The 24,995-nt window shown below is 37.2% G+C and overlaps 1 protein-coding gene across 1 annotated transcript in view; it reads left to right on the top strand.

Moving 5' to 3' along the window:
* SLC9C1 (solute carrier family 9 member C1) overlaps positions 1–24,995 on the top strand; it is a 145,698-nt gene that overhangs the window by 68,037 nt on the left and 52,666 nt on the right. The window contains exons 12-15 of the mRNA XM_037813191.1: positions 1,637–1,803; positions 3,671–3,796; positions 10,059–10,156; positions 15,651–15,770. Coding sequence (XP_037669119.1) covers positions 1,637–1,803; positions 3,671–3,796; positions 10,059–10,156; positions 15,651–15,770 — 511 coding nt within the window. The remainder of the gene's footprint in view (positions 1–1,636; positions 1,804–3,670; positions 3,797–10,058; positions 10,157–15,650; positions 15,771–24,995) is intronic.

Here is a 24,995-nt window from a genome sequence, read left to right as displayed (position 1 = left end):
TGCTTACCAAACCAGGTCCCAACAGAAAACAAATGGCACAATCAAATTAGGGTAATTAAAGCAGGATTTATTAACAAAGAGAAGTCTAATAAAGATGTGGAAACTACAAGGGATAGTGCGATAACCAGGGCTAGTAAAAATGAACTATTGCTACACCTAGTTCGTAAAGATAACGTGTGGGAACAATTACCACAACCAGAATGAAGAGAATCATGCAGTCAGCAGCCTAAGAGAAGCAGTAGACTCTGATCAAGGAATACAACTAGTCTGCAGGGATGGAGTGAGGGAAAAAATAGCACAACCTCACTCATCTCTCTCCCTTTCATCTCCTGATCCAAGCCAACATAAAGTCTCAGAGTAGGAAAACTGTTTGATGTAATCCATACTTTTCAGCCTCTTGGGCCAGAGAGCAGGTGCAGAAGTGTGGAGAAGAGCATTTAGAGGGGAAACAGAAGACATTCAGCATATTTTGGAAAAATTCTCAGATGATGCTTATGCACACCCTGATTAAGAACCTCTGCCTATTTTGATCCCCTACTTTTTAACAGTTAAGAAATTGAGGTCCAGGGTCAAAGGTTCTTGGCCAAGTTTGCGCAACTAGATAATTGCAGTTAAAGAGATAGAAATAAACTGTTCTGATGCTATTAACCCATTTTTTTTTGTGAACTATTATTTAGTTCTTTCTGTTACAGAGTTTTCATTCTAAAGGTGGTTTTTATGAATCTGATATCACATTTCCCAGCCTCCCTTCCTCCCTCTTAAACAACAAAGCAAAATCTTTTTTTTTTTAATTTTCTGAGCCTCAAAATAGAAAAGTGGGAAGAACAGATTAAGAGGTAAGGTTTTGCAAGGAGTATCATATGTTCTTCTTAGTAGCTAAATAAACCTAAAATTCTTACCATGCAGCATCTGTTTACTTGCCCTGAAAACAATGAGTATTTGCTCCCAGAACATTATTGCTTTCCACAGAAGCTTCTATGGAATAACAAAGGAATATGTGTCTGATAGAATGGGTCCTTCAAACTTTAATGAGGCCTTAGGTCTCTTTTAATGAACAAATATGTGTCTACTGTCTACCTTGTGCAAGTTATTTTGCATTCCATGAATTTCAGAATTGATATTGAAAGTTGTTTCTGGTGTGTGAGTTAATCAATCATTTAGCATAATGATTAAAAGCATAGGATTTGGAGTCAAGCTGTCTGCCACTGACTAGCCAGATGTGTGATCCAGAGCAATTTACCTAAAACGTCTGTGCTTCTGCTACCTCATCTGTTCAACTGGTAAAAGGACTGACTTTAAAAGGTGGTGGAGATGGTCAAAAGACTTAATACACACAAAGTGTTACATTTAGTACAGATAACTTCCCAGATTTAGTATGTACTCAATAAACATTAGCTACTATTATTATTATTATTATTATTATTATTATGTACCTTAGCTTTTATGATAAGGGGCATGAAAATAGAAACATCTGAAATTGTTAGTATTACCATTATAAAACAATATATGCTGTCTATATTTAAATTTTTAAAATACTTAGTGACAATATATTAAGATAAGGACAAAAGGAAGCTTTATAATCCATATCAAAATGGTGGTATTCTTACTATTTATGAAATTTGCTCTTTTATCAAAGGTCTTCGTGATGTCACATCAACAAAATATAAATCATTTCATTGTACATTTCAACACTTCCAAGAGCTAATCAAATCTACAGCCTCCACACTCAAATTTGACAAAGATCTTGCTAATGCTGATTGGAATATGGTTGAGAGAGCAATTATACTTCAATACCCACATGCTGTAAGCAAGTAGTATCTTTGTTTATTCTTTCAAATTAGACAGATTTGAGTTTATATAAGTATAAATCATGTTATAAATATTAATTCATATTTTAATACTTGTAACTGAAAGACGAGTTGCATTTGTAACTCCTTATTTACCATAATAGGAAGAGATCTTTGAACATCATCTATCAATGACAAATATATATTGCTTTCCTACTATGCATAAGGAATTTTGTGATCACTGTGAGGCAAAGTAGAAGTCACAGCTGCTTTGAGTATATAGACAATAAATAATGCTGTAAATTCAAAAGATGAAACAGTACATTAGAGCTGGTTTTAAAAGGTATCATAGAGGAGGAGAGTGGGCCTTAGAAAGTGGCTAGTTCTTGACCATGTTCAAGGTGAGCACAGGTCTTCATTCAATCATTTGTTCAGAATTTACTTAGGATACTACCTATCCCTAAATAAGCATTTACTAGGCCCTAGATTATGGTTAATATTTTTTATGAAATAGAATTCAAAGCCAGTGTCATAAGTTTAGCTGTGGATGAAATGTCATCTGTTTCTGAGATACGCTTTGGAATTTCTGTGGTCAGACTTATTAATCATTCAAGAGCTCTCAGTCATCAATCAGTCTGGTTTCCAGAAGGGAAAATAGCAAAGGTCGTCCAAGGACCTTAATGTGCTGCTGCTGTTTTGCCATCTGCTATGTCACTTTCAGTTTTCGTTGCAATGTTTTTCTGCATCACACAATATGAGGGCCCAACTTCTCGGAGTACAAAGGTCAGATAATTGGTGTCTTTGGAAAGAGATCCCCTCAAACCCATCTTAAATCCACAAAAAAGTGCTTGAAGCTCCAGGTGAAGACTCAGAACCTAACTCTGTACCTTCAAGAATATTGCCAGGATTTCTGGATGGAACAAGTACCAAGCCAAACCCAAGGATTTTCTTTAATAGCTCCCAAATCTATCAGACTGTGGCCTTTTTGCTGACCTAGCTGCATCAGAATCATCTGGAAAGCTTGTCAAAAATATTGATTTCCCAGCTCCTACTCAGAAGATACTTGATGCAGGTGGTCTGGGGAGGGTTCCAGGAATGTGTTTTTAACCCACTATCCAGAAGATTTTAATGCTGATTCAGGGTTAGTGACCATCACTCTGTTATTTGCTCAGTTTCAGAAAGCAGACGATCAAACAACAGCCTGAGGGATTTAAAATGTTATACATAGAGCACTCGTTTGGGACTCAGAAAACCTAGGTTTATATCCTGGCTATGCCATTTAATAAATAGCTTTAAGAGCTTGAGCAAATCATTTATTTTCTCTAAGCTTTGGTTTTTCTAATGTGCATTATAGGCTTATCCGTATTTTCATTTCATTAATGCCATTTTCACTTTCTATCTACTTTAAGTGATTAATTTAAAGCAGTGATCTCAACGTTGAGCCACATCACAATCACTTAATGGGTTTGCTAAAATGCAGATTGCTGGGGCCCACCAAGCAGAGCTTCTGATTCAGTAGGCCTCTGGTGGGAAATGAGAAAATGCATTTCTAACAATTAATTCACAGGTGATACTGATGCTTCTGGGGGTCCATGCTTTGATAACCACTGGTTAAATGGATGATCATATATGCAGTAACTTTTATAAACTATTAATAATGCTATGTAAAAGTAAGGATATGATATAATCTCTTCCCCCAAAGAATGACAACACAGGATAACTGAACAACGTTGTGGCAAAAGACATCTGAACATTTGTGTATATGTGCCAGATTTTCTCTCATTTGTCAAACCAAACTGGCATGCCAATTGCTTGAGGTTTATGCTAATAATATGTTAATATTCATGTATTCCTTTTATATCTTTGATTTGTGTTTCACTTAGTTGAGCCAAGAAGAAACAACAGGACATCAAAAGGTGAAATGTCCAGACTGTAACAAGGAAATAGATGAAACCCTTAACATTGAAGCAATGGAGCTGGCCAACAAGCGTCTTTTGTCGGCACAAATAGTCAGTATTTTATTATATTCTTTAAAATTATTTGTGACCTAAATTATACTGTATATTTTCTACCTTGCTGAAGACATCTTGATTATGTTCACCTGCATAACTTCATAGATTATTTCCAAAGGCAAAAGGAAGTTTGGCATTATCTTAGGAATTTGGTTGGGGAGAAAAACATCTAGATAACTTAAGCTAAAAGTGCTTTATTATGAGGAATAGGGAATTTCACAGATCCCAAAGGCAGGAATTACAGTGACACTTGACCTTCATCTAGATGTTACATAGTCAGTTCCATGACACTGCCCTTCCCCGGGTCCAAGCTAGTTTGTCATGGAAAAATTAGAGAAACTCTGTAGCATCTCAGCATATAGGTCTCTGTGGGAAATTGTTAATAGCTTCATTACCGTTTTCTGTTCCGGTCGGGCTCTTGACCAAATGCTATGACTCACTCCGCAAGCTCTCAGAATGTTCACGTTGGGCCTTCTCCCCTACGTACAGGGCTAGCAGATATTTCTCAACTATTCCAGCCATGCAGATTCCAAGCACTCTACCTGCTCAGTCTAACTTAGGAAATGGGAAGTCTTTAAGGTATGATTATTCCCTCTTAAGCAGTCCTGGCAGACAAGTTAAGTCTCAAAAGCAGTTTTGCCGGGGACTTGAATAACTTCTTTAAGCAATTGAGGCAGTGCCAAGAAGGATGAAGCTTATGCCTACATTATGCTTTGTTCCACTTGTTTCCACATGTTTCCTGCTTGTTTTTCCAAGTTAGATTGGCACCTTCAGGGCAATAATTTCCTCCCACTGATTAAATTAACATGGGGGAAAAAAAAGCCCTGCCAGCTCTTCCATCTCTTCTAAACCTGTTAACTCCATGGATGTGTGAGGTAAATGGACAAAAGCCAGTTATTGAATTCCTCCTGGGGTGGGGGAGCAGCCTCTGAGAGAAGCTCCTGAAGTAAAGACAAAGTGGGCAAGCTGTCTGAATTTGTCCAGCCAACAGAAATGAGTGTGTGTGTGGGGGGGAGTTAGTCAAAGAAAGCAGTGGAACAGAGTAAAAGAAAATCTAGATCAGGATTTCAGAGTAGAAAAGGGATCCAGAAACAAGTGGAGTAGGGTTAGTCCTGGGTTTGTCCTGGGTGAATTTGAGGAACTAAGCTTGCTTCTTTAAGTTGAAACAATTGCTCATTTGGGTTAGGAGAGTAATAAGGGGGAGTTTGCAGAAAATAGCCTGTAATTGTCAAAAATGTTATAGAATTAACCAAAAGTACATGCAATTTGGTATGTCATTTAGGCAATATAAATCACATTTCTTTTTTTTTCTGCAAAAGCCCCCAAATCAAAATATTTTCAATGAAATAGAAAATGAAAACAAAGAAAAATGTAACAGCATCTTGTGGAAAGACGCACCAGTGGCACATTTACATAATCTGTGTCTGTCCAAATGTCTGACTCCTGCTAAATATGACCCTCAAATGTCTGTAAAGATGACCATTTTCAGACCAGGACCTGTAACATCTATGAACTCTGTATCTTTTCCATGGCATTGACCAGCTTCACCATGAGTTCTCCCTTTGATGCCATTGCATCAAACACAATTTGCTACATCCCATCACTCAGTTGACTTTTCCAAATAATTCTGTTTTTTCCAACTAAGTAATGCATTGGCTAACCAAATTTTGTAATAACTCTTCCAGCCTGACTCAAGATTCAAGGATATCCCACTACCACCATAACCACCACCACCTCTACCCCTGTTGCCACACATATTTTGTACATGTATACATGTACACATGCATGCAGGATTTTCTCAGGCTTGAAAAAACTATATGTCTTTTTGCTTGTTGTCTCTTTTTGTGCATTGTGTTGTTGAATTTTGCGTTTTAATAGAGTTCATTCCCCCCCTAGGCACAGCAAGCAAACCTAGGCAATCTCCTTGAGTTTAAAGACTATGGTTTATTAATCAGTATATCTTTAGTGAATAACATAATGTGTAGTATATAGTACATGCTCAATTAGTGTTCATTAATTTAGTTAATTAATCTGAACCTCTTCGGACTAGTTAATATTTATTATAAGAATTAATACTTGGTCTATTTTTGGCATCCCAAATTTTGTCTTCTTTGATGCCTCTCTTGCTATTACAGTTTTCCTTTCCTTTCCTTTCCTTTCCTTTCCTTTCCTTTCCTTTCCTTTCCTTTCCTTTCCTTTCCTTCCCTTCCCTTCCCTTCCCTTCCCTTCCCTTCCCTTCCCTTCTTCCTTTCCTTTGTCTGCCTGCCTTATTCCTTATCCTTTCCTTTCCTTTCCTTTGTTTTCCTTACCTCCTCTTCTTTTGTCACTGGAATATATATCCTGTTTCTGTCTGGTAAACCAACCTTAAAGTGACTCCCGGATATCTAACCATATCTTATAAAGTATTATAAACATCAAGAATTCTCTATGTATCTATAACTTTCTAATTAAAATGATGAATGTAGGCTCCCTTTTAGAGTGGACACATTTATCCATTTTTCTCTTCTCTCAATCTTCCTATAAAAACATACCTAGGCGATACTGCAGTTTCAGTCCAGATCACCGAAATAAAACAAATATCACAATAAAACTAGTCACATGGATTTATTTGGTTTCTCAGTGCATATAAAAGTTATGTTTACATTATACTGTATTTTATTAAGTGTGCATAGCATTATGTCTAAAAATACAATACAAATACCTTAACTTTAAAATACTTTATTGGTAAAAAAAAAAAAAAATTCAAACCATCATCTGAGCCTTTAGTAAGTCATAATCTTTTTGCTGGTGGAGGGTTTTGCCTTAATGTTGATGGCTGCTGACTGATCAAGGTGGAGGTTGCTGAAGGTTGGGGTTGCTGTGGCAATTTCTTACAAGAAGAAAACAATGAAGTCTGCCATATCAATTGACTCTTCCTTTCACAAAAGATTTCTCTGTAACATGTGATGCTGGTTGGTACCATTTTACCCACAATAGAAAGTGTTTCCAAATTGGAGTCAGTCATCTCTAACCTTGCCACTGATTTATCACTTGAATTTATGTAATATTCTACACACTTTGTTGTCATTTCTTCAGTGTTCACGGCATCTTCATCAGGCATAGATTCTATCTCAAAAACTACTTTCTTTGCTCATCAGTAAGAAGCAACTCTTCATCCATTTAAGTTTTATAATGAGATTGCAACAATTCAGTCACATCTTCATGCTCCACTTCTAATTCTAGTTATCTATTTCCACCACATCTGCAGTCACTTCCTCCATTGAAATCTTGAACCGCTCAAAGTCTTCCATGAGGGTTGGAATCAACTTCTTCAAGAACTTCTCCTTTGCATTCATAGCTTGGCTACCTATTTGGCTCAAGAGGCTTAGCTTTCAGCATATCTTGGCTTTTGACATGCCTTCCTCAATAGGGTTAATCATTTCTAGCTTTTGATTTTAAGTGAGATGTGCAACTCTTCCTTTCATTTTAACACATAGAAGCCACCAAAGGATTATTAACTGGCCTAATTTCCATATTGTGTCTCTGAGAACAGCTGGTCAGTGGCACAGTCAAAACAACATTTATCAATTAAGTTTGCCATTATATGGGTGCAGTTCTTGGCACCCCAAAATAATCTCAATACTAACATCAAAAATCACAGATCACCATAACAGATATAATAATAATAATGAAAAGTTTGAAATATTGCAAAAATTACCAAAATGTGACACAAAGACATGAAGTGAGCACATGCTGTGGGAAAAATGGCACTGGTAGACTTGCTTGACTCAAGGTTGCCACAAACCTTCAATTTGTAAATAACATGATATCTGCAAAGTGCAATAAAGTGAAGTGCAATAAAACAAGGTATGCCTGTACTTTGATTAACAAAATAAAGAAATAATTTACTAGGCTCTTCACTAGTGGCTGAGAATACAAAGGTGAATTTAGTTTGATGTTTTATAACTTCCTTTGTATTCTTTTAATGTTAACTTTTATATTTTATACTTAAGATTTGTTCTAACAATTATGCTTTTTAGTTATTCTTATAAGCAACAAACCTTTTCTAAATATGCTTTCTTAATTGATATTATTTTATAATTTTCACTGATTATTTCCAGCAACAACATTTCAGTCAAGAATGTATTTAAAATCCACCCTCTCACAGTTTGGCAAGTGCTTCTAGCTCATTTTGTAGAAAGAGTGATTGATTAGTAAATCTGTAAAGTCTTTTCAGACCTAAAAATACGAAAGTTAAATCTAACTCATGATACAGTCATGTGAAAACAATGGAATAATATTTATAGAATTAGTATGCATGAAATTAAAAGTGGCCTCCTTTCCTGCTTAAACGTTTCCTTGTAGCTTAAACGTTTTATGAGAACATGTTTACTTGTTTTCAGGAAAATATAGAATTAAGAGCCTTCAAGCACAAGGCAGGCAGCTCCATTGTGAGTCTTGCTTTTTTCTATTAATATGATTTGGACTTAGGACTTTTTCTTTCTAGTCTTTATTTTTCCATCGGTAAAAGGGAAAACCTATGCTGACTGAATGACCTCTTAGGTTCTTTCCACTTCTAATATCCTACATTCTCTGTGATACATATTCCATGAATATAGCTTTCTGATTTCATGTCTTAGCTATGTTTTCTTCTATTGTATCCCTGATTGATGATTTTGTGCTACTTGTTATGCCTTGATCAGGAACTCCTATGTTTTTTTTAAGCAGGTAGAATCTCTCTGCTCTGTTCTCTAGATCCTCAGATCATGACACATCTTTTTAGTCCAACTTTATTCTATATATATGTTCATGTTTATCTTGGTTTGTTGATTTGGTTTGTGCAGTTTCAATTCTAATGTTCTCTGCTCCCAACAGTAATATTAACTGGCCTATTATAGTTTTCAAAGATTTAAGGTCTTTTATTTAAATTTCAGCCAGTTCTTGTTTTACTGAGGCAGTATTTTCACTGTCATTGTATATTGGAAGAGGGAAGCACAGCATGAAAAAACAGAGTGATGCCATAGAGGCAAAATATGATGGGGAGAAGACAGTCTTTAAATTCAGAGGGATCTGGGTTTGTAATGTTAACTTAGGGAAACGACTTAACTCTATGAGCCTATAAAATACAGATAAGTATACCTTCCTCATAAAGTTATTTCAAAGAATAATTAATTTTACATAAAGCATATATAAATAACTTAGTTCAGTAGAGTAGTGGAGAGCTCAATAAATGGCAGTTATTTTTAGGAATCAGCCATTCCCTAAATTCTTCTTAGATTTTAAATTTTAGGGGATTTTCTAAGAATTAAAATTGTCCTTGTATCTGACAGCCTTGACTTTATGTTGCCAAACTTTCATGGGTCCCCTATTATTTTCTGCTTTCTCATTTTTCCCTTAACTACAATTTTTATCTTCAAGGAATACTGAAGATGTTTTAATCTTATTTTATAAGTATTTAATGAAATTTAAGGAGAAGAATGCTACTCTTTTTAATTCCTGTCATTATGGACAAAAAAACCTTTGTTCTCTCAACTTCAAATCTAAATTGCTATCCCTTTTTAATATTCCCCAAGAACAAAACAGTGCTTTATTATCCATGCCTTCTAGAGAACTGTGGAACCTCTGCTTATATCCCACATCCTGGCTTAGAAAGTCAATCTATACAGTGATTCCAACCATGTTCAGCACATTGAGGCCAGGGACAGTGTCTATCTCGATCACAGTGGTATTCTCAGCATCAAACTTAGTGCCCAGAGCAGAATAGGTTCTCAATATATGTTTATTGAATGAAGGAATGTGTTCTGCAGATTAGCTGCAGTCCGTAAAGAGGGGCTTATAACAGACTGAAGAAAGCAGAATTCTGTTGTCAAACATTAAGGAAAATGGAATTAAATAAAGATGTAAACCAGGGTCCTTTCTTACAGGATTTTCTCCAAACTTTTAATATTCTAATATGCATTATGAACTTTTAAGATGGGGATACAGCTTGTAGCAGTTTCCAGACTTGGGTCACAGACCTCCATATATTTTTTTTGAAACCTAATTAACATCTAGTAGCTGTCAGAAAATGGACCCTTGTTTCCTGCAGAACCAGTTTGGGACATGCTGATCTGAACTAATCTCATGGACTGGACTCCAAAGAAAGAGTCTTTTCATAAAGCTATGAGACTCATAGGAATGATTTGACTTCTTTATCACAAAGTATTTTATTGTAAAGGGAAGAATAAGTTGTCATTGTTTTCCATGACACATAATGATTTGACTCAACGTTTCTTTTAAGGCTAGCTACCAGAGGCAATACAGGAATGAAACTCTGAGCCAGAGTGCAGTCCAGGTGTTGGTAGGTGCAGCAGGAAGCTTTGGCGAGAAGAAGGGAGAGTAAGTATATTGTCAAGAGAGGACATCCATTCTAATCCACTGCATTTAGGGAATTGTGCAAATGACTTATCTTGCTTTTGTCTGGTAACTTGTGATCATCCACTATAATGTATCCAAGCCACTGCCTGCTCTGCACTCCACACCCAGGCCACATCATCTACTTTCAGTTTCCCAGACTTACTTGACTATTCACACCTCTGTGCATTTAAAAAGCTGCTTTTTTTTTTTTTTTTTTTTTTTTTTTTTAATATCCCAGTTTTGCTGTATTAGCAGATGTGCTCGGTGCACAGGATGATGGGTATAGCACCTGCTGATCCATCTCAGAGTCACAGTGTGCCGTGAGCCTTCACGTATAGCAGCTGGTTGGAAAGGCAGGTCGAGAGCTCTCACAAGCTGAGCTGCCTCAACTATCCTTTGTAAAAAGCTGCTTTTTCTCACTGGAATGTTCTTGCTGTGCTCCTTTTGTCCCCGAAAGCTGAACTATGGTGAGTTACTCTTCCTTTTAGACTGTTCACATGCCTTACTAAGGGCAAATTCTTCTGTACTCCTTTTAAGCACATCTTCCAAATGCACAGGTAGCATTTCATTGTCATCCTCTCTTAATACTCAGTATATGCTTGTAATGATTTCTTTAGAGGTAAATCTCCCTAGTAATCAGTAAGTTCCTCAAAATCAATGTAGTAGGGAATGCCCTCAGATAAGTCCCTTTGGAGGAGAGAAGGATGTATGATTGGGCAGGGGCAAGAGTTGAATTCCAATTTCAGTCACAATAATGTTCACTACAAGCCCAGACCTACCTTCTAGTTCTAGACCACACTCCTGGTAACAAGGACACCAAAATTCCCCACTGAAATGGTTCCAAGATCACTTCCAGAGTCTACTTGGGCCTCTTCTCCTAGTCCATCATCCCGTAAGCAAACTGGGCCTTTGCTGTGCATACCCCTAAACTTAAGGGATTGCCAAGAGGTGGCTATTTGCACAGGGTTATGGATGGAGTTTAAATGTGCCAGCCTGCTGTCCACTCATATGTATGGCAGGCTACTTGTGGTACAGTGAGTGATAAAGCTGTGTGTAGAAAGAGAAGCTGTCAGAAAATAGAGCATCTTCTCCTTGAAGTTCAAGTATAGAATTTCAAGGAATCTTGAGTTTTAACTTCATTTCAAGCCTTGAAAATCATTACAACTTTATATATGCCAAAGCAAAAAGAGAAATATATCTTATTTAAAATCTTGTTTTCTTTATTTAATATTTAAATATTTCCATAAATGGTACAAAGATCTCCATTTGTCCTCTTACTCCGGGCCCTTCAAATGCTTAGGGGACCTGAGTAGACTTGGGGAAGTGGGGGAAGGATTGGAGAAATGTGATCAATTTAAAGCAGTATGATAAGTACCTTAAAGAATACAGATATGCAGTGTACAGTGGAAGGTTTTAAATGAATGAATGACATGCTGAAAAGTATTATCACTGCATCATCCAAGAGATGTTAACAGCAAGAACAAGTATTGAGAAATTCAACCCACTGCCTTGATTTTTCCTCTTTAAATCCCCAAGGCAGAAGCAATATATGCCTATGATGACCTGGAGTAAATGGTCACAAAGAGAAGGTTAACAGTGCTGGGGCAGGAGTGGAGGAAGTGGGGAGGCAAAGGGTTGAAAGGGCTTATAAAGAAGGATGAAAGCAAATTTGGGAACATATTACATTGTTATTCATACATGTAAGAGATACATATTGAATTCTAGTATGTACAAAGCTATATGCCAGTAACCATGGGGAATATCAAGCTTAGTAAAACAATGTTCTAACCCCCAGAGAACTTTCTGTTGACTACATTTGTATTTAGTACTTGCTTCTTTCCTTGGCTGCCTTGAAGTTGATTTAGCCATTTGTTGATCATTCCTGCCATAGCTCTATGTGTTGGGATGTTGTGTGACAAGAAAAGCAAGTCCAATGAGGAAAGGGGTGGAGAGCTTAGACAGGGGCAAGAGGAACAATGGATGCTCCAAGAGAAGTGTAAAAGAACTACGAAGAGGAAAGCCACTATTTTCCCAAAGAGCCACCATCGAAGAAAGCCTATGGAAATTAGAGGCCTAGTGCTGTGCCCTGGAAATCAGAACAATAGATGACTGCTAGAGGGTCTGACTTACCTGACCACCTTGGCTACTTCTGTTCTGAGGGCAAAGGAATGAAAACTGGCTTTGTTTACCTACTAACTTTCTATATACATACATAATTGTTGATGTTTTTAAGGGGACTTGGACCAAAGATAGGGTTAAGGAACCAAAAGTTCATATCTGTCCCTAGCAAAGGTCATGTCTGCCCTTTGCAAAATTCTGAGGCATATTTTTTAAATCATAGTGTGTAAGCATGAATAAGATAAAGTTTTTGTTTTTAGAAACCAGCACAATTTCACTAAAAATAAGTCATGTCAATTTTTTTTCCATTTTTTAGATAATGATTGGTAAATTTGGGGAATGGAACATTCACCGAATTTATCAATCATTATCTAAAAAACACATGATGAATCTTACTTTGGCTCTGGAAACAAATTGTAGGAATTCAGGTTAAATAATTATATTTGGCTATTGCAAAAATCAAGGATGCTTACCTTCTCTAGGTTAGGACTAATTTTAGTTCTTTGAAGTTGAACAATGAGAGAGAAATATCAAGATACCAGAAGCTCTACTGACTAGTTAAAAATGATTTTCCATTGTTCCTTTATTTTCTATCCAAAACAATATTAAACAACAGTTATAAATTACTCACATTCCTTTCTCCGCTCTGCTTTGTAACTATTTCTGTTATATTCATCCAAGAATACCTGCTCCCTCAAAAGAAAAACACACATGTCCACACTTTGGGGTGGGTATTGTTTGCAACAGCATGTCTTTTTAAAAGCTGAACTGTATTTTGCTTCCTCTTAAAAGCCCTCTTAGGGAAGAAATGATTTGCCAATCCAATCATAATCCCTCTACCTCATTTTGGGCAGATTAATGGCCACTCTGCTGTCAGTAGTAACATCAAACAGCAGTCTCTGCCATTTTTATGCAAAGATTTGCAAGATTTACATGATAGCATTTTTTTTCTGGCAATAATGTGACCATCTTTCTCAGAGAGTGTGCAAATCTTAGTGTGATATGTTTGAGAACAATAATTAATAGGTCAACTTGTTATTTCCATCATTCTCCCAAGAGAAAGTAAGAAATCTATTAAATCCACAGAGACTGATAGGAGACTTTTGGCATGTGAAGGGAAAAGGCCCAGGATCTCTGGTTTAGTGGGTACATAACATTTGGGTAGGATGGATTTACAGATGAGTGAACAAGCACACATAGTGGGTGTTGAATGAATCTTTAGCATCATTGCTTCAAGAAGAAGTTTAAGAAGTATTTGTCCTGTTTATTTTTATCAGTGACTTGGACAATGAGATAGAAGGCATGTTTATCAAATTTGCAGATGACACACAGCCAGGAGCTATGATGTGGTGTAGTAGAAGAGCACTGAAACAGAAACCAATCTGGTTCCAACTGGGCAACTAAAGAGCTGTGTGACATTAGGCTAGTCACTTAAGCTCCCTGGCCCGCAGGCTCCAGGAGTAGAGGAAGAGAAATAGAACAAAATGAACCTATTTGATTAAATGTTTAATTATAATATACTAGGGGATAAAATGAATATTCAAAATGATGTTTATTTTATGTTCTAAGATGAGCTAAAACCAATAAGATGAAATTTAGTAGTCATGAACAATATGAGAAGTCAAGCTCAAAACATTTGCAAGAAGTAACAGAATAGGTGAATAATAAGGAGGAGGAAGTAGAAGACAAAAGCACCAGAGCCTGTGCTAAGTGTCTATACAATTGTGAAAATTTGGAAATAGGCAGGCACAATTTTATGCACTTTACATGTATTAACCAATGTAATCCTATAAAAATCCTATAAGATAGGTGCTATTATCATCCTCATTTTAAAGGTAACAAAAGTGAGGCCCAAAGAATAATTTGCTTACTGTTATTTAATTTATAATTTACAGAGCTGGGATTCAAAGTCAAGCTGCCTTGCTATATAGTTAAAGAGATGATATTGTTTTCTGAAATCAGATCTAAACAATGGAAATGATAAAATAGAAATTCGGGAGCCTGAATTACCTAGGAATTTTGGCTGTAAAACCTCACACACTTATTGATTAGTGAAATGTTCATATTTTAGCTTAGACATTAATTCCTTCAGGAAAGTTTCCTGACTCCCCAAGACTATATTAACTGCTTGTCTTTGTGGGTCCAGAGTGCTATCTTATTTATCTCTGTGGCAATACCCATTACACATTATTTCAATAGTTTATTTGCATGTTTTTCCCCACTAGTCTGCTGAATCCTTTAGGGTAGTGGATGCTGTTTGCTTATGGTTTATACCCTGCAATTAGTAAACATAGTTAGGTGTTCAATAAATGTCTTTTTAATTTATGAATCAATCAGTTGTATACATTTTCAAGATTTCCCATGTACCTACAACATTATTATAATATTTTATATATTATAGTTATATGCATTATTATATTATATTATATTATATTGAATCATGGAGAATTGAATGATTTCATTCTTTTAAATTGCATCAATAATTCTGTAGCAGGCAAACTGCCCATATAATGAGGACATATAATCAATAGGAAAGCCAAAGTCCACCTTTGAACTTAGGTCACCAGTGCCTTCTTTTAAGCCACATTGCTAGTTTAGGTCCTCAGACCCTGAGGCCTTAGGCCCAAGTTATCCTGAGGAAGACAATGAAATGATCTGGTTAGCAGCAGATAACTTTTCATGTAAAGCCAAGAGAATTGGCTAAGCAAGACCAAACCACAGCATACAGATCTGAGCTGTCTCAATACAAAAGCATCAGAAACCTGCTGACAACATGAGGCAAGTACTACCAAAATCTCTCTGGAGGGTTTTATGACCACTGATTACCTGACACTGCCATTTTAACCCTTTTATTCTACCACGTGTGTTTTACCCATAAGTTCCCTGACTACTTGCCTTGAAGGCAAAAGAAAGAGACAGGAAGATGTGTGAGATGGGCTGGATGCTTTATATATACTTTTTCATTTAATTATCCCAGCTGGATATGGGTCAAACAGAGTAGTGAGGTAATTTGTTCATTGTCATACCAGAGAACTGGAAATCCAAAATGAAAACTCAGATGTGTCTGAATCCAAAATACTTGACTCATGGTTTGCTTTATCTCCCTGAATCTTGAACTCTTTCTTTTTTTAAGTATGTGTCTCTAATTTTTTACACTCAGAGAGTGAGCCCTACAATCTAACTTCATGATTATATCACTACTCGATTTCTAAAACTTCGTGACTTAGACCTATGGCTATGAAAGTGTCTCATTCCCAGTCATCCCTGGCAAAAGTCATCTTCCCACTTTCTGACAGTACTGCATTAAACCTATCCCAAAATATTATTAAATATGTTTTAAGATTTCTTTTTATTTTAGGCATATGAGTCATGAGACAATAAAGAGCTACTCTGAAAGTCAAAAATCACTTACCTTTATCAGAAAAATACTGCTCAATTGGGTATACAATACTAAAAAGGAAAAAGGGGTCCCATCAAGGTAAGTGCTTTTAAATGTAATGAAAAAGAGCTATTACATTTCATATTAGGTTGGTTACCTGTTTATTTAATTTTTAATCACTTTGGATATTTTGAAAAATATTTTGGAGTGGTTTACAACTAAATTACTTATATTCATGCAAAAAGTTACTTAAGGAAAAGAAGACATAGGTATAATAATATTTTTATTGAGGTAAAATTCACATAACATAAAATAAATCATTAACCATTTTAAAGTGTACCATTCTGTGGAATTAAGTACATTCACAATGTTGTGCAACTGTAAGCTCTATCTAGTTCCAGAATTTTTCATTATTCCAAATGGAAATCCCATACCCATAAAACAGTGACTCTACATTACCTCCACAGGCCTGGCAACCACCAGTGTGTTTTCTGTCTCTATAGATTTACTTATTCGGGATGTTTAATATAATACAATATGTGTCCTTTTTTGTCTGGTTTCTTTCACTTAGCATAATATTTTCAAGGTTCATCCTCATTGTAGCATGTGTCAATACTTCATTCCTTTTTAGGGCTAAATATACCACTGTATGGGTATACCACATTTGTTTATCTATTCATCCATTGATAGACTTTTGAAATGTTTCCACTTTTCACTATTGTGTATAGTGCTATTATGCACATCAATGTACAACTATTTTTTTGAATAAATACCTGCTTTTATTCTTTTGGTATATACTTAAGAGTGGAGCTGCTAGGTCATATGGTAATTCTATGTGTAACTCTTTGAGGAACTGCCAAACTGTTTCCACCGTGGCTGCATCATTTCATATTTTCACTGTCAATGTAAGAGGGTTCCAATTTCTCCACATCAACACTGATATTTGCTATTATCTGACTTTTTATTCTAGCCATCATAGAGGGCATGAGGTAATATTTCATTGTGGTTTGATTTGCAATTCCTTGATTACAAGTGATGTAAAGCATTTTTCATGTGCTCATTGATCATTTTTGGAGAATTGTCTATTCAAGTCATTTGTCCATTTTTAAATTGGGGTGTATATATTTTTGTTGTTTAATTGTAAGAATTATTTATTTACTCTGGATGCAAGCCCCTTGTCACATATATGGTTTGCGTTGAATTTATTCCATCCCATGGATTGTCTTTTCATTTTCTTTTTTTTTTTTTTTTAGAAAAATAATGACTTTGATACTAGGGAGAAATCCCCATTAATTTAGTCATACAATGAGAATCTTAATTCCTTGAGCCAGTAGCACTCAAACAACCCAGTCAACTAAAGCTGAATGAAATTATGGAATATTTAAATTATCAACCCATTTCAATTTAACTAGCTCACAGGAGTGGGAGTGTGTGTGAGGTAGGGGAAGGTAAATTAATCCATTAGGAGTTGTTATTCCCAACTGTCTATTTTTTTTTTTTTTTATCATCATTTTATTGAGATATATTCACATACCACGCAGTCATACAAAACAAATTGTACTTTCAATTGTTTACAGTACCATTACATAGTTGTACATTCATCACCTAAATCAATCCCTGACACCTTCATTAGCACACACACAAAAATAACAAGAATAATAATTAGAGTGAAAAAGAGCAATTGAAGTAAAAAAGAACACTGGGTACCTTTGTCTGTTTGTTTGCTTCCCCTACTTTTCTACACATCCATCCATAAACTAGACAAAGTGGAGTTTGGTCCTTATGGCATTCCCAATCCCACTGTCACCCCTCATAAGCTACATTTTTATACAACTGTCTTCGAGATTCATGGGTTCTGGGTTGTAGTTTAATAGATTCAGGTATCCACCACCAGCTACCCCAATTCTTTAGAACCTAAAAAAGGTTGTCTAAAGTGTGCGTAAGAGTGCCCACCAGAGTCATCTCTTGGCTCGTTTTGGAATCTCTCTGCCACTGAAGCTTATTTCATTTCCTTTCACATCCCCCTTTTGGTCAAGAAGATGTTCTTCATCCCACGATGCCGGGTCTACATTCCTCCCCGGGAGTCATATTCCACGATGCCAGGGAGATTCACTTCCCTGGGTGTCTGATCCCACGTAGGGGGGAGGGCAGTGATTTCACCTTTCAAGTTGGCTTAGCCAGAGAGAGAGGGCCACATCTGAGCAACAAAGAGGCATTCAGGAGGAGACTCTTAGGCACAAATACAGGGAGGCCTAGCCTCTCCTTTGCAGCAACCGTCTTCCCAAGGGTAAAACTTATGGTAGAGGGCTCAACCCATCAAACCACCAGTCCCCTATGTCTGTGGTCATGTTAGCAACCATGGAGGTGGGGTAGGCGAATACCCCTGCATTCTCCACAGGCGCCTCAAGGGGGCACTATATCTTTTTTTTTTTTTTTCCTTGTTTGTCTTTTTTCTTTCTTTTTTTTTTTTTTTAACTTTCCCTTCTTTTTTAAATCAACTGTATGAAAAAAAAAAGTTAAAAAGAAAACAAACATACAATAAAAGAACATTTCAAAGAGACCATAACAAGGGAGTAAGAAAAAGACAACTAACCTAAGATAACTGCTTAACTTCCAACATGTTCCTACTTTACCCCAAGAAAGTTACATAATATAGCAACATTTCAGTGAACTTGTTCCTACTACATCCATCAGAAATTAACAGACCATAGTCATTTCTGGGCATCCCCAGAACGTTAAATAGCTTATCTGTTCTTCTTGGATTATTGTTCCCCCTTCCTTAATTGCTCTCTACAGCTAGTTCCCCTACATTCTACATTATAAACCATTTGTTTTACATTTTTCAAAGTTCACATTAGTGGTAGCATATAATATTTCTCTTTTTGTGCCTGGCTTATTTTGCTCAGCATTATGTCTTCAAGGTTCATCCATGTTGTCATATGTTTCACCAGATCGTTCCTTCTTACTGCCGCGTAGTATTCCATCGTGTGTATATACCACATTTTATTTGTCCACTCATCTGTTGAAGGACATTTGGGTTGTTTCCATCTCTTGGCATTTGTGAATAATGCTGCTATGAACATTGGCGTGCAGATATCTGTTCGTGTCACTGGTTTCCGATCTTCCGGGTATATACCGAAAAGTGCAATCGCTGGATCGAATGGTAGCTCTATATCTAGTTTTCTAAGGAACTGCCAGACTGACTTCCAGAGTGGCTGAACCATTATACAGTCCCACCAACAATGAATAAGAGTTCCAATTTCTCCACATCCCCTCCAGCATTTGTAGTTTCCTGTTTGTTTAATGGCAGCCATTCTAACCGGTGTTAGATGGTATCTCATTGTGGTCTTAATTTGCATCTCTCTAATAGCTAGTGAAGCCGAACATTTTTTCATGTGTTTCTTGGCCATTTGTATTTCCTCTTCAGAGAACTGTCTTTTCATATCTTTTGCCCATTTTATAATTGGGCTGTCTGTACTATTGTCATTGAGTTGTAGGATTTCTTTGTATATGCAAGATATCAGTCTTTTGTCAGATACATGGTTTCCAAAAATTTTTTCCCATTGAGTTGGCTGCCTCTTTACCTTTTTGAGAAATTCCTTTGAGGTGCAGAAACTTCTAAGCTTGAGGAGTTCCCATTTATCTATTTTCTCTTTTGTTGCTTGTGCTTTGGGTGTAAAGTCTAGGAAGTGGCCTCCTAATACAAGGTCTTGAAGATGTTTTCCTACATTATCTTCTAGGAGTTTTATGGTACTTTCTTTTATATTGAGATCTTTGGTCCATTTTGAGTTAATTTTTGTGTAGGGGGTGAGGTAGGGGTCCTCTTTCATTCTTTTGGATATGGATATCCAACTCTCCCAGCCCCATTTGTTGAAAAGACCATTATGGCTCAGTTCGGTGACTTTGGGGGCCTTGTCAAAGATCAGTCGGCCATAGATCTGAGGGTCTCTCTCTGAATTCTCAATTCGATTCCATTGATCTATATGTCTATCTTTGTGCCAGTACCATGCTGTTTTGGCAACTGTGGCTTTATAATAAGCTTCAAAGTCAGGGAGTGTAAGTCCTCCCACTTCGTTTTTCTTTTTTAGAGTGTCTTTAGCAATTCGAGGCATCTTCCCTTTCCAAATAAATTTGATAACTAGCTTTTCCAAGTCTGCAAAGTAGGTTGTTGGAATTTTGATTGGGATTGCATTGAATCTGTAGATGAGTTTGGGTAGAATTGACATCTTAATGACATTTAGCCTTCCTATCCATGAACATGGAATATTTTTCCATCTTTTAAGGTCCCCTTCTATTTCTTTTAGTAGAGTTATGTAGTTTTCTTTGTATAGGTCTTTTACATCTTTGGTTAAGTTTATTCCTAGGTACTTGATTTTTTTAGTTGCTATTGAAAATGGTATCTTTTTCTTGAGTGTCTCTTCAGTTTGTTCATTTCTAGCATATAGAAACATTACTGACTTATGTGCATTAATCTTGTATCCCGCTACTTTGCTAAATTTGTTTATTAGCTCTAGTAGGTGTATCGTTGATTTCTCAGGGTTTTCTAGATATAAGATCATATCATCTGCAAACAATGACAGTTTTACTTCTTCTTTTCCAATTTGGATGCCTTTTATTTCTTTGTCTTGCCGGATTGCCCTGGCTAGCACTTCCAGCACAATGTTGAATAACAGTGGTGACAGCGGGCATCCTTGTCTTGTTCCTGATCTTAGAGGGAAGGCTTTCAGTCTCTCACCATTGAGTACTATGCTGGCTGTGGGTTTTTCATATATGCTCTTTATCATGTTGAGGAAGTTTCCTTCAATTCCTACCTTTTGAAGTGTTTTTATCAAAAACGGATGTTGGATTTTGTCAAATGCTTTTTCAGCATCTATTGAGATGATCAATTGATTTTTCCCTTTCGAGTTTTTAATGTGTTGTAATACATTGATTGTTTTTCTTATGTTGAACCATCCTTGCATGCCTGGAATGAACCCCACTTGGTCATGGTGTATGATTTTTTAATGTGTCTTTGGATTCGATTTGCAAGTATTTTGTTGAGGATTTTTGCATCTATATTCATTAGGGAGATTGGCCGGTAGTTTTCCTTTTTTGTAGCATCTTTGCCTGGTTTTGGTATTAGATTGATGTTAGCTTCATAAAATGAGTTAGGTAGTGTTCCATTTTCTTCAATGTTTTGAAAGAGTTTGAGTAAGATTGGTGTCAGTTCTTTCTGGAAAGTTTGGTAGAATTCCCCTGAGAAGCCATCTGGCCCTGGGCATTTATTTGTGGGAAGATTTTTGATGACTGATTGGATCTCTTTGCTTGTGATGGGTTGGTTGAGGTCTTCTATTTCTTCTCTGGTCAGTCTAGGTTGTTCATATGTTTCCAGGAAATTGTCCATTTCTTCTACATTATCCAGTTTGTTGCCATACAGTTGTTCATAATATCCTCTTATAATTTTTTTAATTTCTTCAGGATCTGCAGTTATGTCACCTTTTTCATTCATTATTTTGTTTATATGGGTCTTCTCTCTTTTTGATTTTGTCAGTCTAGCTAGGGGCTTGTCAATCTTGTTGATCTTCTCAAAGAACCAACTTTTGGTGATATTTATCCTCTCTATTGTTTTTTTGTTCTCTATGTCATTTATTTCTGCTTTAATCCTTGTTATTTCTTTTCTTGTACTTGGTTTAGGATTGGTTTGCTGTTCATTTTCTAGCTTCTTCAGTTGATCCATTAGTTCTTTGATTTTGGCTCTTTCTTCCTTTTTAATATATGCGTTTAGTGCTATAAATTTCCCCCTTAGCACTGCTTTTGCTGCATCCCATAGGTTTTGGTATGTTGTGTTCTCATTTTCATTCGTCTCTATATATTTAGCAATTTCTCTTGCTATTTCTTCTTTAACCCACTGATTGTTTAGGAGTGCGTTGTTTAACCTCCAGGTATTTGTGAATTTTCTAAGTCTCTGATGGTTATTGACTTCTAACTGTATTCCACTGTGGTCAGAGAATGTGCTTTGAATAATTTCAATCTTTTTAAATTTATTGAGGCTTGTTTTATGTCCCAGCATATGATCTATTCTGGAGAAAGTTCCGTGAGCACTAGAAAAGTATGTGTATTCTGGTGATTTGGGATGTAATGTCCTGTAGATGTCTGTTAAATCTAATTCATTTATCAGATTGTTTAGGTTTTCAATTTCCTTATTGGTCTTCTGTCTGGTTGATCTATCTATAGGAGAGAGTGATGTGTTGAAGTCTCCCACAATTATTGTGGAAACATCAATTGCTTCCTTTAGTTTTGCCAATGTTTCTCTCATGTATTTTGTGGCACATTGATTGGGTGCATAGACATTTACGATTGTTATTTCTTCTTGCTGAATTGCCCCTTTTATTAGTATGTAGTGGCCTTCTTTGTCTCTCAAAACATCCCTGCATTTGAAGTCTATTTTATCTGAGATTAATATTGCTACACCTGCTTTCTTTTGGCTGTAGCTTGCATGAAATATTTTTTTCCATCCTTTCACTTTCAGTTTCTTTGTGTCCCTGTGTCTAAGATGAGTCTCTTGTATGCAACATATTGATGGTTCATTTTTTTTGATCCATTCTGCGAATCTATATCTTTTAATTGGGGAGTTTAATCCATTTACATTCAACGTTAAAACCGTGAAGGCATTTCTTGAATCGGCCATCTTATCCTTTGGATTATGTTTGCCATATTTTTCCCTCTCTCTATTAATATCCTTTATTGTACCCATACCGAATCTCTTTAGTACTGAACCTTTCTCCAAGTCTCTCTGTCCTGTCTTTGTTTCTCTGTCTGTAGGGCTCCCTTTAGTATCTCCAGTAGGGCAGGTCTCTTGTTAGCAAATTCTCTCAGCATTTCTTTGTCTGTGAAAAATTTAAGCTCTCCCTCAAATTTGAAGGAGAGCTTTGCTGGATAAAGTATTCTTGGCTGGAAATTCCTCTCACTCAGAATTTTAAATATATCGTGCCACTGCCTTCTCGCCTCCATGGTGGCTGCTGAGTAGTCACTACTTAGTCTTATGCTGTTTCCTTTGTATGTGGTGAATTGCTTTTCTCTTGCTGCTTTCAGAACTTGCTCCTTCTCTTCTATGTTTGACAGTGTGATCAGTATATGTCTCGGAGTGGGTTTTTTTGGATTTATTCTATTTGGAGTTCGCTGAGCATTTATGATTTGTGTATTTATGTTGTTTAGAAGATTTGGGAAGTTTTCCCCAACAATTTCTTTGAATACTCTTCCTAGACCTTTACCCTTTTCTTCCCCTTCTGGGACACCAATGAGTCTTATATTCGGACGTTTCATATTATCTATCATATCCCTGAGGTCCATTTCGAGTTTTTCAATTTTTTTCCCCATTCTTTCTTTTATGCTTTCATTTTCCATTCTGTCATCTTCCAGGTCACTGATTCGTTGTTCAACTTCCTCTAGTCTTGTACTATGAGTGTCCAGAATCTTTTTAATTTGGTCAACAGTTTCTTTAATTTCCATAAGATCATCCATTTTTTTATTTAGTCTTGCAATGTCTTCTTTATGCTCTTCTAGGGTCTTCTTGATTTCCTTCATATCCCGTACTATGGTCTCATTGTTCATCTTTAGTTCTTTGAGTAGCTGCTCTAGGTGCTGTGTCTCTTCTGGTCTTTTGATTTGGGTGCTTGGGCTTGGGTTATCCATATCGTCTGGTTTTTTCATATGCTTTATAATTTTCTGTTGTTTTTGGCCTCGTGGCATTTGCTGAACTTGATAGGGTTCTTTTAGGGTTTGTAGACCAGTTGAAGTCGTTATCTCTAATTTATCAGATCTACAGCTTCGTGGAGTACACTTTCTCTAACTAACCAGCAGGTGGCGTCCACGAGCCACCTGTTCTCCACAAGCCAGATCTCCCCTGCTTAGCCTTTTTGGTGAGTGGGGGAGTGAGTCTTGTGGGGCCCAATTGGTGTACCAAGCTTGCGTGTGTAGTTGGTGTTGCCTGCCCTGTATGTGGGGCGTGTTTCTGGGCAGTCGGGGAGGGGGGGTGGCCCTAACAATCAAATCTCCCTGATGATCCTAGAGTTTTAAAGCTGCTGCAATAGTCTAATCCTTCAGTTCAGTCCTGCCAGAGTTTGTCTCTGCCACTGACCCACAAGTCTTTGGTATTGTCGTATGGCTCCTGAGACTTGCAAGTGGGCCCCTCTTCCAGGCTGTGCACCCTGGGTCCTCTGTTGAGGGATGACTGTGCTATGTCACAGGTGAGTGCCGTCCCCCCAGGGCAGTTCTGGGCTGCTGGGCTGTGTTGGGAGGCTCCCAGTCTGCTCAAATGATGGCTGAATGGGGCTCTGTTAATTCACACTGCTCCCCCTTCCCAGCTCTGGGACATTCAGCTGAGGTTGCAGGGAAGGCTAATGTCCACGCCCAGTTTTGTGGTGTGTGCCTGTTATTTGAAGCACTTCCGTCACACTGGGTTGTCTGGGGCAGCTCTGGGCTATGGGGCTGGCGATGGGCAGGAGTGTTTCCTGTCCACCAGGATGGTGGCTGTGAGCGGACACCCCCCTTTTCTTGGGAAGTTGTGTTGTTTAGTGAATTTTCTCAGCCACTGGATTATTGCCTTTTGTCTCAGAGCTCTCTTAGTTCTGCTCTTGACTTGACGTGCCCAAATTTCAATTCTTTGAAGCTTTCTGTATTGAGCTTCTTAGAGTAATTGTTTTAGAAAAAGCAGAAAGGATTTAAAAAAAAAAAAAAAAAAACGGCCCTCCTCAGAGATCTAATGGGTTATTGAAATGCTAATAGACAAAGCAACCAGGGCCATTAAGGAAAGGTGCACAGGGCAGAGAGATCAGCTTTGCTTCGGGATTTGCATATGCGCCTCAAGGCCTGATCTCCGCCCTTCCCCTTTCTGTGTTCACCAGAACTCCAAAAATCCTCTGCTTTTATTTTGGAGTTTTTCGTGTTGTTTTTTTTCTATGCCTGTCTCCTCTCTGCTGGGCTGGCTGCTCTCAGAGTCTCTGGTGTCTGGTCTCAGTCTATCTGTGGTTGGAGTTTGAATCAGTAGAATGAGTTTCCGATAAGAGCAGCCACTGCAATTCTCCCTTCTCCTTCCCGGAGCTGACAGCCCCTCCTCCCCCGGGACTGAGCCTGGCAGGGAGGGGCGCGGGTCCCCTGGCCGCAAAAACTTACAGATTTCGCTGATCTCAGCAGTTCCACGTTTTCATGAGTGTTGTATGAAGTATGCCCAAAGACAGATTGCTCTGTGGTGTCCAGTCCACACAGTTCCTCTCATTTTCTTGATAGTGTCCTTGATAAACATAAGTTGTTAATTTTGATGAAGTCCAATTTATCTAATTTTTCTTT

Source organism: Choloepus didactylus, chromosome 1 (assembly GCF_015220235.1).
Source record: "Choloepus didactylus isolate mChoDid1 chromosome 1, mChoDid1.pri, whole genome shotgun sequence".
In the NCBI taxonomy this organism is placed as follows: Eukaryota; Metazoa; Chordata; class Mammalia; order Pilosa; family Megalonychidae; genus Choloepus; species Choloepus didactylus.
This window is presented reverse-complemented; position numbering and strand designations above follow the sequence as displayed.